Here is a 17,322-nt window from a genome sequence, read left to right as displayed (position 1 = left end):
AACTATCAGTGACGTTAAGAACTTGCATGTTTTAGGTATCTTGTGTATGTCTGTATATATCATTCATTCCTTAGAAGATGTAAATAATCAAGATCAACATGAAACAAGATATAGAACAAATAAGGTTTTAAATTCTGATAAGTCCATACCTCAAACTACGTTAATGCACTTTGGTCTCTTATTTAGATCTTGGAGAAGTTCCAGAATCCGGAGTTACTGCCCAAGCAAGAAATTATGATTGCTTTCTGCTTCCTGAACATTATATACACAGATGACTCCTGTCCCATAAGTGCAGACCAACAATTGCATCATATTTCTTTAGCCTGCTCGGCTGCTCCACATGGCAAGCATATAGTACACCTCATGCATCAACAGCAGAGATGTGAAAACCTTTCCTGCACTTTTACATCCAACTACATCCAGGTAATTTAGGATTACATTTCTGCTTCATCATCTTGCGAACGCTGGCTGCATCATGCCACTGGCGAACAGATGCATACATGTTTGACATAAGAGTATAATTTACAGGGTTTCCAGGCTCTAGTTCAAAGAGCTTTCCAGCAGCCCATTCTGCTAATTTAATATATCCATGAGCTTTAAAGGCTCGAACTAATGCTCCTAGTGCGTTTAACTCAAGAGAAAAAGTTCCAGTGCTCAAAATGCTGGAAGCCTCTTCTATGAGACCAGCACGCCCTAGGAGGTCGACAAGACAAGCATAATGCTCTGAGCTTAGTGTAATATTATAGTCAGTGGCCATTAATTTAAAGTAATCAAGTCCCTCTCTTATGAGACCACCATGGCAGCATGCTGTAAGTATCCCAAGAAAGGATATATTATCCGGCCTTAGACCACTTGATAGCATCATCTCAAAGATCTCAACGCTTTGCTCAGCATGGCCATGAAATGCATGAGCACTGATAATTGATGTCCAAGTAATTAAATCTGGTTCTGATATGGAAGTGAAACATAGAGAGGCACTTGCTAGGTTGCCACAGTTAGAGTATGCGACTATTAAAGAATTAGCAACTGATAAATAGCCATCAAACCCAAGACTCATAGCATAAGCATGTATTTGAGTGGTTTCACTAAAGGCTGCTAGATTGCCACATGAGCTAACGATGCTAGCTAAAGTGAGTTCATCTGGTTTAATATTTCTCCTGAACAATTCTGCGAAAAGTTTCATAGCCTCCTTACCATAACCTTGCTGTCCATAACCTACAATCATTGTGTTCCAAGAAACAAGGTTTCGGAAAACCATCCCATCAAACAGCTTTCTAGCATCTTTTACACTTCCATTCTTCACATACATATCAATAAGAGCAGTAGCCACTTGCAGATCCAAATCAAATGATAATTTGATAACAAGTCCCTGAATTTGTTTGCATAATTCACGACATCCACCCAAGTTACAAGCACTCAAAAGACTAGTGAAAGTAAACTCATCTCCTCGAATTCCATTTACCTGCATTGATCTAAAAACCCTGATTGCTTCCTCCACCAAACCATTCATTTTGTATGCAGAAACCATCACATTCCACGAAACCAAGTCCCTCATCTCCATCTCATCAAACACAAATCGCGCATCATTAACTAACCCGAATCTTCCATATAGATCAACAATGGCACTACCCACATAACAATCCAAACTCAATCCAATTTTCATAGCAAAACCGTGCAACTGTCTACCAATTGCAAGGTCACCCAATACAACATTCGAACGAATCAAGGCATTCATCGTAGTAGAATCCGGTCTCACCATTTCCAACAACATTCTCCTAAAATAACAAAACCCCAATCCCACCCTGAAAACAGCCCCACTAATCATCGTATTCCACGACACAACATTTCTCTCAGGCATTTCATCAAACAGCTTGTCAGCATCCCAAAACTCCCCACATTTCACATAACCATGTAAAATTTGATTTTGCATATACAACCCTTTATAAAACCCTAACTTTATTACATGTGAATGAATCTGCTTCACTTCAGAAAAATACCCATATATTGCAGACAATTTAAGCGCCAAAGAACAAAAAGAACGAGTCAGATGAGCAAATTCATACCGAGTTGACTCATATTCAGGCATCAAAACACCGAGTCTTGAATTCCGAGCATTAGAGAAAGATCGTACAAACGGTAAAATTAACGGAATTTTGAAATGGACGGTATAGATTGAAGGGGGACGACACTTGGAAATCATAGATTAATCGTGATGAAAATGACAGTTAGAAAAAAATGGCGGGAAATTAAGAAATATTAACCGCCAAAGAATCTGTGGGTTGCTTTCTGAAAATGTAAAGGTATAAATCTTAAAATGGGTTTTGGAGTATCAAATTTGTCTATTTTTTGAATTAAAGTATATTAAAAGGCAATCAAAGTATATAAAAATTATAATATGATATTTCTTCAAAAATAAAATTATAATATGATAATTGTTATTATAAAGTTAAATGCAAGTAGTTCAAAGATTCCAAAGCAGTCAATAAATGTCGTTTTAATGAGCATCTGATGACAATTAAGTTTAGTAAATTAAGAAGGTATTAATGATTAACACGAAATGTATATCCAATTCCAAATGAACAAGCGATAAGGTTATATAATTAAATTATGAAATTTGATGAATGATGATATATATTGGCAAAATATTGGATGTTGAATTAGTAACGTGTTTGGGTTTGATAGGTTTCGTGTTTAGGGTTGACTGGTTTTAATTAATTGTTCATGGTAAGTAGCTATCAAGCTTGTGCAATGCACAAATTTGTGTGGATTTATATCTCATTAGCTTACATTATCATTTGCGTACGAGGTTTAATTTGTGAGTGATTTGTGCAACCCTATATTATATTAATAGATTTAATAAAGCATAACAAATTAATTGTATGATGATCAGTGTCAAAAACGTGTAATTTATATATATTTAATAATTTCAACTCGTCATATGCAAATATGGTTTTCGTGTACTTAAGATGAGTGTATGTTGTGTGTTGATTCAAATTATGTGTTTGTGTGCTAAACTGATGTGAATAGCTAATGACAATTAAATAGATCGTGTGAACTTGTAAATAAGGAGTTATACCTAGTTAATTTCCCATATAAACAAAATTTATTTATTTGGGGGTATGATTGTCTTTTTAAGTACCAGTGAAGGGGTACATGCGTCTTTTCATATACTAGTTGAGGGCTATATGTGTAATTTCCTTACCAAATAGTAAAAGCAGGTTGCAAACAGTAATTAGACAGCTCACCAAAAGTACGGAATAAATAACCACACTTTTTCAATATGTTTAAAGAAATGCCACCAGATTAACAAAAATTCGTTTATCTGGCAGATAAACTTATATTTGCCTGTAAATAAGGTTGACAATTATATGAGAAAAAAAATAAAGAGTTGGATTTCTTCATGGCAATGTTACCTTTTGGTTATTTCATCATTTCCACTTACAATTCTTAAACCATCTTTTATCCTTTCTCTACTCTTTTGGCAATAATGTATATAAAAAATATTTAAGTGGAGATCTTGTTAAATTCGTTTCACTAATGAATTAAAACAAAAAAAAAAACAAAACAAAAACAACGTTGCACTAGTGAATATTAACTATAATTTTTGCAAATATTTAACTATAAACATAAATGGTTAAAAAGTGTACATTAGAAACCATGTAGTTACAAATGGAGAGCTTTATATGAAATCATACTTATGAGTTAAATTTTCGATCATCTAGCACTCTTTAAGAGTAGAGATTCTCCCAACTATCTACTAAGGGTTTGTTCTCATTGACTGAACTCAACTGAACTGAACTGAACTGAGCTGAACTAAACTGAACTGAACTGAACTGAAATGAATATTTTATAAGAGAAGGAAATTAGGAGCTAAGCTGAACTGAACTGAACTGAGCTGAACTAAACTGAACTGGACTGAATTTCAACATAAGAGAACAAGCCCTAAGTGCTATGTCCTAGTGAATTGGATATGTGAAGTTGGACTTGTGACTTTGTGAGATATGTTAATTTAATAGATTTTTTTTTGTTTTTGTTTTTTTTTTTCCTTAGTAAAATAAATATATTACTAAATGAAATCATGGATTGAACAAAAAGCACACAAAAATATAGACAACAATTATCATAGTAAGGTGAAATTTGCTGACTTAAACGCCCATGCATCATGCACTAATCCACTAACTAATTAACACCTATCATGCTATCAATTATCATGTATGATGATGCATAGTAAAGTAATACTACAAAAATTAATAAAGCAAATTTACTTTACATTTCAATGATCACTTTTGTATAAACTTAACTATGTTGTCAAGAATTGCATTGGTAGCTTGGTACATTAACTGTATTGTTTACAACTTACTCCAAATAGCAAACAAATAAACTATAGAAAAGTTTAGACAAATTCCATTGTTCGAATATGGCTCTGTTCTTTTGAGCTTTTGAACAGAGTTGAGCAGATTTTAACAGAGCATGTATTAATAGAGTAAAACAGCTTTGAAGAACAATATCTAATTGTATTTTACCAAATCTAATCCGTCTTATTTACCAATTTGGTATTAGAGCAAATATTAAGTGTGATACTAATTTATGTAGTGTATATTCCGTAGTAATACATTCAAATATCTGTCGAATATACTGATTATGACAACGGAGTAAAGTAACATTTTAATTTGAAAGGAAAAAAGAAAACATTTTGTTGATGAAAAAGACTAACAAACTTAGGTGTAAAATCACAACAAATCAAAATATAATTAGTGGAAAAAAGTAAACTACGTGTAAAAATTAAGCTCAAGAAAAACAAAAAAAAAAAAGGGAGGTTGTAATAGTTTTCGGCAAAAAAGTGACATAAGATTCAATGACTTTCTGTGTCACTCCTACAACAAAATCGAAAGTTGTGACTAAGCAAAATTAATTTCAAAAAATAAATTTAAAAATAAAATTGGAGAGAAAAAAAAATAAAAATAAAAATAAAAAATAAATCAGGAGGAGTCCACATCTCCCCACTCCTTTTGAGAATACTCTTTTTAATTTTTTAATTCTTCCCAAAAATATTCTAAATAATTATAAATAAAAATAAAAATAAATTTCACTCTCAAAATCCTCAAAAATTTCTTAGTTCATCACTCTCATAACTTCTCTCTTTCTCTCTCCTCTTTTTCTCACTCTTTTCGTCTCTTCTCCCTTCAGGTAACTGTTTACACACAACACACTTTTTTTCTGCTTAATTTTTGTTTTATTTTACTTATTTTTGTTTTGATTTTAGGGTTTTGTGATGATTTTTGTTACTGGAAATTGTTACTTGTTTGTAATTTTGATTTTGTTTTTGGTTGAATTTTTCTTTTGTTAGTAGCATTTTTCGATAATTTTGTGCTGAATTGTTGAACTATTTTTTCGTTTCATTTATATTTTCGTATTCTGTAAGCTCATAATTAGTGATTATTAAGTTTCTAGAATCTGCTGTTTAGAGTAAAGTATCTTTGATTTATTAATTTTTTTTTTTAATTTTTACTATATGTTGAGAATTTAGATTTGTAAATGAAGATTGTAGATAATTTTGTGGTGATTTTCATGATTTTTGGTCATAGCTAAATTATGCAGGAAAAATTATGTTTGCTTGACATTTTCGAAGCGGTAGTTTTGTTGCTAGTATGAATTCAAGGGGTAAGGAAGGGGGATTGATGTGTGTGAATTCACTTTAGTGGTTTATGATTTGGTAGTCGACTCTAATACACAATCCCGAAAGAATCTGCTCCAGTGAATTCATACCTCTTGGTGATTCCGTAGTTGCTGATTTTGGTGCAGCGAGTTTGATGAGCGCAAATTTCATTATATTTGTTTCAAATTATGGAATTAGGTAGGAGTTGAGGTACTTCTGCTGCTTAATGCTACGGAGTAGCTCAAAAAGGGGTATCTATGTATAGTTGAAGCTATAGACATAAAAATCACCTCATGTGTATTCTCATCGTAATTATGTGAAATGCTCTTGCTGTTTTTAAGCAGCTGATTTTTCAGAATTTTTAATTTTCTCTTTGCTACAATTTCAGACAGGCTTTCTAAATAAATCAATGTTGTTTTGTTATTTATCCATCTCTTAGATCGAGTTTCCTTTTTGGGATTTTCCGCTGTGTGACACTAATATCGTTGTACGAGTACTTTTGATATGAGCACATATGCCATCACGGAGTTGGAATCCATGTTAGTCTTATTGCTTGTGTAATACTTATGATTTTTCTTGTTATCTCTTATGATGTATGGCAGGGAGGATTTGTCATGAAGACCTAGATTTTGAAGTACAAAAACTGGCTATGGGTGGTTGCTGTTGCTCTTCCAGAAAAACTCAATTGCAAGGGACACCTGTGTATTACTATGTATGATAATATAAAGTTTTTTTTGGTACATGTACTCAATCTAATTCGCCTTTTTTAGCTTCCTCGATGCCTGTTACTTGGGGCTGAGCATAAGCCATTTCAGGCTATCACACATACACACGATATTTTTTTTTTTTTTTGTAACCTCTCTTATGTTTATGGAGTAGCATGTAATCCTCTCTCATTCTCTGATGCTTTTCGGGCACTTCTTAAGATTCTTAGTTCGGTGAAACTGTGAAAGGATGTTCAGCTGCCACGAAATATAAGTGTAGGAGTGACTGCTATGCACTAGGGATGTTATCACTGCTTTGGCTTGTGAACTTGTGGTTTCCTTTGCATCTTCTGCAACTTTCTCTTTGGAAGTGTTATTAGTGTCACTACAGTGTTTGCCTCTCCGTGATGCTGATCCAATATTTTACTTTTATTTTTTTCGTTATTGTACTATACCATAACTTCAACTAGCAACTGAAGTGATAGAGTCAAGAAGGCATGATCTGACATCACTTTCAGCTGGCTTAAGGATCTTGCATTCTTTATATTGTTGGTCTGTTCATCCTTAACTATGATGTTTTATAGTTGACAAACTTGACCTTGTTATGAGTAGAAAAGGGAGGAGAATCTTCTTATGTAAAGAGTGGCATCTTTTTCATGAAAAATGTGACCATGTGCCACATTATTTGTGTATTTATTTCAAAAGCACAGCCTACAGTTGTTGCTCTGGGCCAGTAGCAGAATGATGTTCTTAATTAAATTTCTCATTTGCATGCATCTTTCTGTCAACATAGTATTAGAATCATGTTTGTTCTCTGGGTTATCTTTTAAAGATCTCTAAAAAAAAAAAAAATCCCCCGTACTTGTATTGTATACGTGTATTAACTTGCTAATAGTTTCAACAAATTTGGTGTAAGATTGTCCCTAGTGTTGATTTCTTTGTCCCTGCTACAGCTGTAAAAGGTGGGAACTGTTCATGTTGTGGTTGACACATTCCAATTGTATGGGAGCTTAATTTTTCATTTTCTTTCACGCAGTGCCCTCCATCTTTGGAAGAGCAGGATAACTTGAGAGCATACCGTGGGGCAGCCCCCGGGCTGTCAACAGGGCTTTTGGTTGGACTAAATCTGGACACATCAAGCCCTGATACTTTCAGACCCCCTCCAGCACCCATTCCTTTTAATGTGCTTTTTGGGCGTCCCCAGACTCCAATTCGTTCTCTAGGATGTCAAGGACCTAAGTGTGATGCAACGAAACAATCAAAACCCACATCCCTCGAAGAGATTGCTGCCATTGATAGATCTGAAAAATTGACACCTGGTGATCATGTTGGGAAATCAGAAGGAAAAACTCTTGCTGATATTTTGCTTGCCTCACCAACGAAGTCTGATGTTGAAATTACAAAATCATCTGAGGCTTATGAGTTAGCCATTGAAGAAGAAGACGCCTGTCCTATCTGTCTTGAAGGTGAGGGTTTTTTCACTTCAAAGTAGGCGTTGAGTTACTATCTGTTCCTGTATTTTATCTCACCGATGAATTTTATTTGCAGAATATGACACAGACAATCCTAAAATGGTTACCAATTGTGAGCATGATTTTCACCTGTCATGTCTCCTGGAGTGGATGGAAAGAAGTGATTCCTGTCCAGTTTGTGATAAGGTCTGTATCTAGTATCACTACAAGTACTAATATATATATTTAATTCATGCAGATGATGATCATTATTATGTTTTTCTTTCTTTTTTTGACCTTCCTGCTGGGTGACAGTCAGATTATTTATATCTACTGTATTGGTTGTAGACATTTGAAAACAATGCTTTGTCAGCAGCTCAGCACACTTAATACCTCTCCATGAACCCATATAAACTTGGTTGCTTCACCCTCTTTCATAGTTTACCATCCAACTTTTACTCCCTTTCCAACTAGAATAATTGGTTAAAACTTAATGTATGGGTTTCAACTAGAATAATTGGTTAAAACTTAATGTATGGGTTTCTGCTGGAGGGCCAGCCCATTTTAGTGATGGTTGGTCAAGCAAACCTTGGGCAGGGTTTTGACTTGCAGTTACAGTTGCAATTCTAGCAACAGTTGCTGATTGTAGAAGTGTATTATTTTGTGATGTCATGTAAATCGTTGTGGTTGATGAAGTATGAACTTGCAATCTACATTAGTCATAAAAGCTGTTATTGGCTTCGACCGATTAAGACTTTGTATTGGACATCAGTCACATTGGCCAATCCTTTTCAACTTGGGATGTCTGAGTGAGTGAGTTCAGCAAGGTGAATTAAACCTTGATCTGGAGGAGCGAGTGGGTTATATAGGCTGGTGTGAGTTTTGCAAAGTTGCTAAATACAAGTTAGCCTAATTCTCTTGCTTAGAACAGTATTAGTGGGGGATTTAGATGACACAGCCTGACTGGTGGGTACCCTGTTCCTACAATCACTAATAAGTTGTTAGCTGTAAGTAACCTTTATCTGCTTGCCAACTGAACAAGTGATTTGCTACTACAATTTCACAGCATATGATTAAACACAACAGAAAAGTTGATTTTACGTTTAATTTAGTCCTTGAAATCTGAATTTGAAAATTCCCCTTGGATGTTCTTTAAACTAGATTGGCCACAGGCAGTTGGCAAAGTTACTACCTCAGGTGTAATTTTCTTCTGGTCTTTCATTTTATAATTTTCAAACGATGCTTCAATTGTTGAGATATGTGTTGCTGTTTCTATTAAGGGGCCAAATATAACATTTGTTTATTGTACATGGAACAGGAAATGATATTTGATCACCCTGATGGTCAGAACTGAAAATTTCCCTTAATGAGCAGATCTAGTTGCTTATTCCAAATGCTTGCTGGTCGGTAAACCAAACATTAAGGGAGTTATATGCTTCAGTGAGGTCTCAGATTCTTTTTAGCTGACTCAACTTGTGGCTTATTAAGTTGTTCAACATCGTCATTCCATTTAAAGTCTGGTTTGCTGGAGTATCCTGGACTGATCTTTGATGTATGTATCAGTGACTGGAAAAAGTTGACTGGTTCTTGTCAAAGAATGTGTACAAGCTGCAGGTTAAGGACTGTGATATATTCACAAGCTGTTTGGAAGATTTCGAAAGGGATGCAATGGTTAGCACTCGCCTTTCGGTCTATATAATTGCAGCAAATTCCATTTTATGTACAGATTTTTATTTTGGTCCGTCACCCCTTCTTTTGGTGGTGCTGTTTTGTCTCGTCCTCCATTTATATTGTCCTCGCTCCCTCATCCTCCATTTATATTGTCCTCGCTCCCTCATCCTTACCCCGTCTTTAGTAGGTTATGTTTTCCTTACCCATATTAGCTACACATAAAATTAGTGTATGTGCCTCTGTACTTTAGCTTGGTTTCACAATTTTTTCTTTTTTTCAGGAAAACATTTTTTAGTAAAGTCAGTGCTCATTGTCACTGAATTCTGGTCACTATACAAAAATGTCAACAGTGAGTTTGTTCTATCTTCATACTCCTTTCTTGCTGCAGCATTTTTCAGGATTTTTTTTTCCGTCATTTTTGTTTGCATTTTAGAAAAGCTCTCTTTGCATAAAATAATTATTTTGACTACATGCCCTATGATCTTATGCAATAGTTGATACATTCATTTCATTATTGGTGATGTACTGATGTGGTCTATATATTCAGTAATCAATAAGCTACGTATTTGATTAGCATGTGATACAGTTGCATCACTTGCATGCTATGAGGTGTAGCACTTTGGTGCCATCCTCATCTCTCGTGGCATAGACCCGGGTTTTTTAATGCACACACCCCTCCCCTTCCTCCTCCCCCTCCCCGGGATATGGAATTACGGCCAGATCACACAATATATAAATATGTGACGGCCACATTATTCTGAAACCTCTCTATGATATTCGTTCTACGGTTCTACCTATTTTTCTGTGTAAAGTGTAATGACGATTGTTTATTACGTAATGAAGTTGTTTATGAAGGCCAAGGGGGTGATGAAGAGGGAAAAAAGTGGAAGTACTAACCTCGTAGGGTAATAGAATCTAATAGAATGGAAAGGAATGAATAAATGAATTTGAATGTTGTTGTAAACATTCTTAAAGAATGATAAATATTTTTGACTAATAAGGGTAGGTTGCTATATTTCCAACAATATTGGGCCCATTTGACATTGCTATCAATGAATCCTATTTTTACCTTTAAATATTCACTTAAAATTCATGTGGTGTCGGTGATATAATACAAAGTTTCTTTTCATATACAGTACTTTATATAATACTTGTATAATATATAGTCACAAATATTAAGTGGATAATCTTTTGCGGATGAGAAAGTATGGATTTAAAAGTTAGAATCTAATCTTAGTTAGAAACATAGAAGGTGGGTTGGTGATACATGGTTTTCAAGTGCCTTGACTTTTGCTTCATAATTTTATTTGGCTATTATTGGAAAATTACAAAATTCTGTTCATGGTGGGGGCTTCTGATGTCTTTTCCTCATAGTTGGTTGCGTTGCCTCTTTCTTAAGTTTAAGAGTTAGAAGAGGAAAATAGCATGTAAGAAAATACAAGTATATAAGATTGTAACCCAATCCAAACCCCATTTGTGTGGATGTCACAATCTATGCCAAACTATATATGGACTACATTCATTTTCATGTTACTAGTCTTTGTATTTTGATGACTAAAGTTTCCCAGTTAGGAATAGAATAGTTAGCGTCTTAGTTTTTAGACAAGAATGAGTTGTTTTAGCTAAGGTTTCGTATATGTTATATCTATTATGAACACAACCTAAATGAAAGATTTGGAGGTACATTATAATTTTACTTGGTCAAATGAATTTAAGGTATGGTGACAATATCTTATTACTAGCGCTTTGTCCAAATTTTGATTTTTTTGATTGGATATACAAATGCTACATTTCTTGAGTTCTTCGCCTTTGTATTCCTACAATGTGGAAGAACGTAGGAGAAACTTTTGTTGCACACTTCACTATTCTGATTATAAATTTAATACGGAGTAATGTATTGCATATGCCTGTTAAAGCAAAAATAAAATACTACGTACTATTATTCCTCAAATACAAGTGAAAATTAAGTAGATACATTTGTGTCATCGATATATGTCAACACATTATTATTAGTTACTTCGTACTTTGATAGTAACAATTAATTTCTCGAATGTATGTTTGCTTAGCCTTTAGGTTGCATATATCAAAACCGTAACAAGCAAAGGGGCACCTTCCACCGGGGTCATTCGGGGTCAGGCCCTCCGTAAATTATAATTAATTAGTTAATGAACTTAAATAACCTATACTTCGTATTTACTTATAAAATATTAGAGTATAGTGATCAGTTTTGAACAAGAAGTAAAATATTTAAATCCTGACCCCTATAGTAATTTCGGTCAAGATCCGTCATTGGTAATAAGCCAATGTTATTGCATAACTCGTAAAATACAGTAAATGAAAGATTATGATGTTTTAACACTAATCCTGAAAAATTGATTCCAATGAGTGTGAACTAAAGATGAAGGGAATGACTTTTATGAGTCTGGAATTCTGGATTACATTTTGTTCAAAAGTAGTGCGAGTATCTTTCAGGAAATCAGATGAATATTATATTGCCCTTTTTCTCGTTTCCCTTCACGCGTGTGTCTGCTAGTATCCAACTTCCAAACCATGTGATTATGAGTTCATGGCATAAAATTACAATTTCGATACTTTTAATAAATTACTATACTTACCTTTTATCATTACCTACTTTTTTTTAGACTATTTATATGTGATTAGTATGAACAATTATATTTGGTTGATAAGTTATTTCCTTTTAAGCCTTTCAAGTTTCAATCTAGTAATCGGAGAGAATCCTCGTGTACATAGCGTAAAGAAAAATCAACCCTAGTGTTCGTAATGAGGTTTGATACCACAAACTCAAAGACCTAGAGTTGGACAAAGGGCAGACCGGGCAGATTGCTACAATGTTGCTTAGCAGGCCAATGTAATGGACAGGGTTGATACATTTTATTGGGCTATGTCATTATATAGTGGGCCTAAAACGGCCCAATATAGACTTTGCTTGGCATGTTGTGAATGAAATGAGTTAGTGGTGGACTAGTGGTGGGGGACATTAGTAGTGGGGAGGCAACCTATGAGTGTCGAGTAAAGGTAACCAAAAAGTTTAACTAACTGTTAGTGGAATAAAGATGAAAACTGATAAAGATTTATTCAAAAGTTGTAGTCTTATTTTATGTAGTGGGAGTAGATAACTTAGCATAGAGGGCTAGAGGAGTGTATAATGACAACAAGAAATTACTATTTCTAGTAATGAATAGCTAGTGAATGGATTCATACATCACAATAGGTTAAATTGGCCACACAGGCACACATCATCAATCTACTTGTATTTCTCTTTTGAACTAAGCACCTTAATCAACAAGATTTTAAAATGATATATTCCCACTATCTTCTTTTATTCGTCACTTTTACAATACCTTATCTCATCGACTAGTGTCTATCTAATCATTTGGAGCACAATTTCATCTTAACTTCACATAGTCCAAAATGGATCAAAATTTCCCAATTGTAATGTCTAAATTCAAAGTATAAAAATAAATTGAGTACATAATATTCCATTCTTATCAAATTAATGTAATGTATATGACTTTTGGTTTCGAAATTAATTATTGATAATTATGAGGCTTTGAAATTTGATTTTTCAAATAAGCATATAATGGTGCATTATCTGACCTTCGGACCTTTCAAACTCCCTAAATAGATTCATTGTCTTGGAAAAAAAAAAAAAATTACAGTACATGAATTCTAACATTTTTTTACATCAAGTGATTGTTTATTTGTAAACTTAAGGGTAATCAAGACATTAGTGAAGAAAGAAAATTAACGATTATAAATCAAGTGGAGTTATAAAATGATGGGAGTAAATAAAATTTGTAATCGTATCCAACGCCATTGGCCTCTAATGGAATATGATCCATTGAATCATCCCTATTCACAAGCTCTTGTTCCTTTTGCACCAAACAAACCCAACAATCTCTTTGTTTCCTTCCTTCCCATTTTTAATTTTACAAATCATCTCTATTATTACTCTTTTTAAATTTTCTAAAAATAAATCTCACCATCAATTATTATTTATTTGTTTTTTATTTTTTACTCGTTTTTTTTTTTTTTTTTTTTGGCGTGGAAAATTTTGGACTCCGACTAGACCCTTCATTACTCTGTCACACTCCACTAATTTCACTTCACTCCACTAGTCCACTTAAATATTTGACTTGACTTCTTCCCCAAAACGCCGTCGTTTCACCCATCTTCTCCACCACCTTCAAAAATCAAAACCCCCAAATATTTCCATTCTTTAAAAAATTTCACAATTTTTTCAAAAAAAAAAAAATAATGACAATAATTTTGTTCCTCTTAACTCTCTATTCTCTGAGTTCTCTCCCTCAACTTAACTCGTCACCTGACTCAGTCACCATTCTCCGACCAAACTCAACCATTTTCAGCCCAAATCGAACTTTCGAACTCGGATTCTTCACCCCTAACCCAGAACTCGGCAACCTCTACCTCGGAATCTGGTACTCTTCTCTTCCTACTCGAACCTACGTTTGGGTCGCTAATCGTCATACCCCTTTGAAAGACAATACCTCTGCTTCACTTTCTCTCTCCTTTGACCAACTAACTCTATTTGACTCAGTCAACTTCGTCGTTTGGCGCTCGGATAATCCCCTCCCTGGCTCCCGCCTTCGTCTCCTTGATTCCGGTAACCTTGTTCTTCTTTCTAATTCGAACGACGTCGTTTGGCAGAGCTTCGACCACCCTTCTGACACGTGGCTACCTGGGATGAACCTTACTGTTACTGGGTCCATTGTTGCGTGGAAGTCGGAGTGGGACCCTTCTCCGGGGAGGTATTCTCTGCGGTTCAGACCACCGCTTTACGGTGAGATCGAGTTGGTGTATAATGATACGGTGTCGTATTGGAGTACTGGGAGATGGACTGGGAGTTCCTTCGCGAATGTTCCCGAGATGACGGTGACGTACATTTACAGGTTTTACTTCAAGAATGAGTTTACTAAAACGGCGTCGTTTGGGTTCTCGGAGGTTCCGGCCGGGTCGGAGGGTGGGCCCCCTCCGTTGACGAGGTTCCAGGTCAGCCACACCGGGGATCTCCAGCAGTACACGTGGTCACCACAGACTGAGTATTGGAACTCGTTTTGGGCCCGGCCCGAATCCAGGTGTCGGGTTTATGGGCTTTGTGGGCCCAATGGGGTTTGTTATGGAGAGAATTTGAGGACTTGTGGGTGCCCGAATGGGTTCGGGCCGAAAGACGGGCTTGGATGGGCCCGGGAGGATTACTCAAGTGGGTGTGTGAGGTTGGATGGTGGAGGTGAGGTTGGAGTTTGTGGGATGGATGATGGATTTGCGGAGATGGGTAGTATGAGTTTCGACGAGGCGAAAACGGTGTCGTTTCGAGGTGTGGAGAGTAAGGGGGAGTGTGAGAAGAGTTGTTTAGGTAATTGTTCCTGTATTGGGATTAATTACAATGTGAAAATTAAGTTATGCAAGAATTTGTTTGGTGTTCTTGTTAATTTGAGAAATTGGACTGCTGATAGTACAATGGGTGGTGATGATGATGTGTTGTATCTTAGAGTAGGAAAAAATGGGTTGAAAAACAAGGGTTTGAGTCATAGAATGGTTATTTTGATTAGTGTAATTTCTGGGTTAGTTGCAATTTCAGTGATTATGTGTTTGCTTTTGTGGGTTATTAGAAGGGAAGTTAGGAGGAGAAGGAATGAGGAGGAAGAGGCAGCTTTAGCTGCTACCCATTTGAGGGTTTTTTCATATAAGGAGCTCCACGGGGCGACTCGTGGGTTCTCGGAGAAGCTTGGGCATGGCGGTTTTGGGACCGTGTTTCGTGGTACATTGTCGGATTCATCACATGTGGCGGTTAAACGCCTTGAACGGCCGGGTAGTGGTGGAGAGAAAGAGTTTCGAGCTGAGGTTTGTACAATTGGGAATGTCCAGCATGTGAATTTGGTTAGATTAAGGGGGTTTTGTTCTGAGAATTCTCATAGGTTGTTAGTTTATGAATACATGCACAATGGTCCTTTGAGTGGATATTTGAAGAAAGATGGTCAAAATATGAGTTGGGATGTTAGATTTAGAGTGGCAATTGGAACAGCCAAAGCCTTGGCTTATTTACATGAAGAATGTAGACAATGTATCATTCATTGTGATATTAAACCTGAGAATATCCTTCTTGATTCGGATTACACTGCAAAAGTTTCGGATTTTGGGTTAGCAAAGTTAATAGGCCGCGATTTTAGTAGGGTGTTGGCGACGATGAGGGGAACTTGGGGGTATGTTGCTCCGGAGTGGATATCTGGAGTGGCAATTACTAACAAGGCAGATGTTTATAGCTATGGGATGACAATGTTGGAGCTTATTGGGGGTAGAAGGAATGTGGAAGCACCACCACCCTCACCACCTAATACATATGGTTGTGATGGGAATCAAGGAACCCATGGAAGCGGAGATACAGGTAGTGGCGATAAGTGGTTCTTCCCACCATGGGCAGCTCGGAAAATAATCGAGGGGAACATGGAAGAAGTGGTGGATTCAAGGCTTGGTGTTGCATATGATAGATTAGAGGCGGAGAGGCTAGGGATGGTGGCCGTGTGGTGCATACAAGACGAGGAAGGGGCAAGGCCTTCGATGGGATTAGTTGTAAAGATGTTAGAAGGGGTTGTAGAAGTAGGTGTTCCCCCTCCTCCTAAACTTCTTCAAGCCTTAGTAGCTGGGGAGTCGTCGGTTGGGATAACTTCCGGAAATGTAGTTTCAAACACTGGCGGTTTTGGCTCTGATGATAATAATACCAGAGTTTCTGTAGATTCGGTATCACCTCATTCTCCCAGTAGTCCTAGTAATGCTCTTCATTAGCTACAAATGTCAGTGTATGATACTTGTTACAGAATTCTGTTATCTAATGAGTTTACATAAGGCCATCAATTTTGAGTCTTCAAGATTGTGTGTTCCATTGCATTCTATTCTATATTTGCTACACTGTCTCCATTTATATGCCGATATGTGTATGGGTATGCCGGTATGTTTAGATGTATGCAGTTTTATCCCTACCTTAACCGATCCCCCCCCCCCCCTCCCCCTCTCCCCGGTCTTTGTTGTTGCCAGATTGAATCCTTATACCCTGAGACGGGGACTTCGTGTGGCCGTGTGTGAAAGGGGGTTGTTGTGTACCTGGAAAGGAAAAAAGGTATAGTGCATCATTGCAAAAAGAATCAACAAACAGATGGGCAGTTTTAGAAATATTGATTCAGCAAATCCCTTTACACTCTTCTTATCTTTACAGAACCTTAAGCTTTTAGGCATATAATGCACACTGTCTGCATCATTAGTTTCACATTTGATATCAGGAAAACATCATTCTCTTGCTTTCTTTTATCATACTTGCTATAACCTTGTCACTAAAGCCTTGATTTCGTACGTGTTGACCGAAAACATCCTAAATCTTGACTTAAATTTAATAATTGTACTGATGTTAGATCTGGACTTTGGCCTAGATTTGAGCATTGTGTTCTGTTTCTTTAATTAAAAAGGTCTCTACTGTCCTCTAGGCAACGACAATTTCGTGAGTCCAACTTGAAATTTTGATGGTTTCTAATTTCTATACTTTTATCTTTGCAATTGTTTACTTCATCATTAGTACCACATAATTTTACTTATATATGAAATGTCTTATGTGAATGTCTATAATAATGCTTAATAATTTCTATATTATATAACTCTCTATACTGTATGAAATGTCTAAGGGTCAATTTTGAAAATTCATCGCGCTCATTTTAAAGTACAATAAATTCCAAATTCTACACGAATGTTATGAGCCACAATTCAGAACGGTTTTCATAGATCTCTACTCCGTAGTGTTTATTTATACATACTA

General features: G+C 35.9%; 1 protein-coding gene and 2 pseudogenes across 2 annotated transcripts; 2 read left to right on the top strand and 1 right to left on the bottom strand.

Annotated features, from left to right (window-relative positions):
- Nucleotides 1-403: 403 nt before the first annotated feature.
- LOC145640682 (pentatricopeptide repeat-containing protein At2g46050, mitochondrial pseudogene) lies at nt 404-2,200 on the bottom strand (annotated as a pseudogene).
- A 2,612-nt stretch (nt 2,201-4,812) lies between these two features.
- On the top strand, nt 4,813-9,845 carry LOC145639591 (putative E3 ubiquitin-protein ligase RHB1A). Of its 2 annotated transcripts, XR_014114908.1 has the most exons (6): nt 4,813-5,187; nt 6,259-6,368; nt 7,397-7,826; nt 7,909-8,018; nt 9,130-9,482; nt 9,763-9,845. XR_014114908.1 is itself a non-coding variant. In XM_081690871.1 (5 exons), exons 2-5 carry the CDS (start codon nt 6,306-6,308, stop codon nt 9,163-9,165), a joined length of 639 nt encoding a protein of 212 aa, XP_081546997.1. In that variant the 5' UTR covers nt 4,813-5,187; nt 6,259-6,305; the 3' UTR covers nt 9,166-9,845. The 2 variants fall into 2 exon arrangements, 1 of the variants encoding a protein (XP_081546997.1); XM_081690871.1 differs by having other exon boundaries at nt 9,130-9,845.
- Nucleotides 9,846-13,756: 3,911 nt separating this feature from the next.
- On the top strand, nt 13,757-16,382 carry LOC145638569 (G-type lectin S-receptor-like serine/threonine-protein kinase SD2-2 pseudogene; annotated as a pseudogene).
- Nucleotides 16,383-17,322: the final 940 nt, after the last annotated feature.

Source organism: Chenopodium album, chromosome 7 (genome assembly GCF_948465745.1).
Source record: "Chenopodium album chromosome 7, dcCheAlbu1.1, whole genome shotgun sequence".
In the NCBI taxonomy this organism is placed as follows: Eukaryota; Viridiplantae; Streptophyta; class Magnoliopsida; order Caryophyllales; family Amaranthaceae; genus Chenopodium; species Chenopodium album.
The sequence above is the reverse complement of the archived record's forward strand: the minus strand, read 5'-3'. Positions and strand labels throughout refer to the sequence as shown.

Coding starts and splice junctions, on each gene's coding strand:
- LOC145639591 (XM_081690871.1), top strand. CDS start 6,306: ATGGGTGGTTGCTGTTGCTCTTCCAGAAAAACTCAATTGCAAGGGACA. Junction 7,827..7,908: donor CTGTCCTATCTGTCTTGAAG/GTGAGGGTTTTT, acceptor TTTTATTTGCAG/AATATGACACAGACAATCCT. Junction 8,019..9,129: donor CCTGTCCAGTTTGTGATAAG/GTCTGTATCTAG, acceptor TACATGGAACAG/GAAATGATATTTGATCACCC.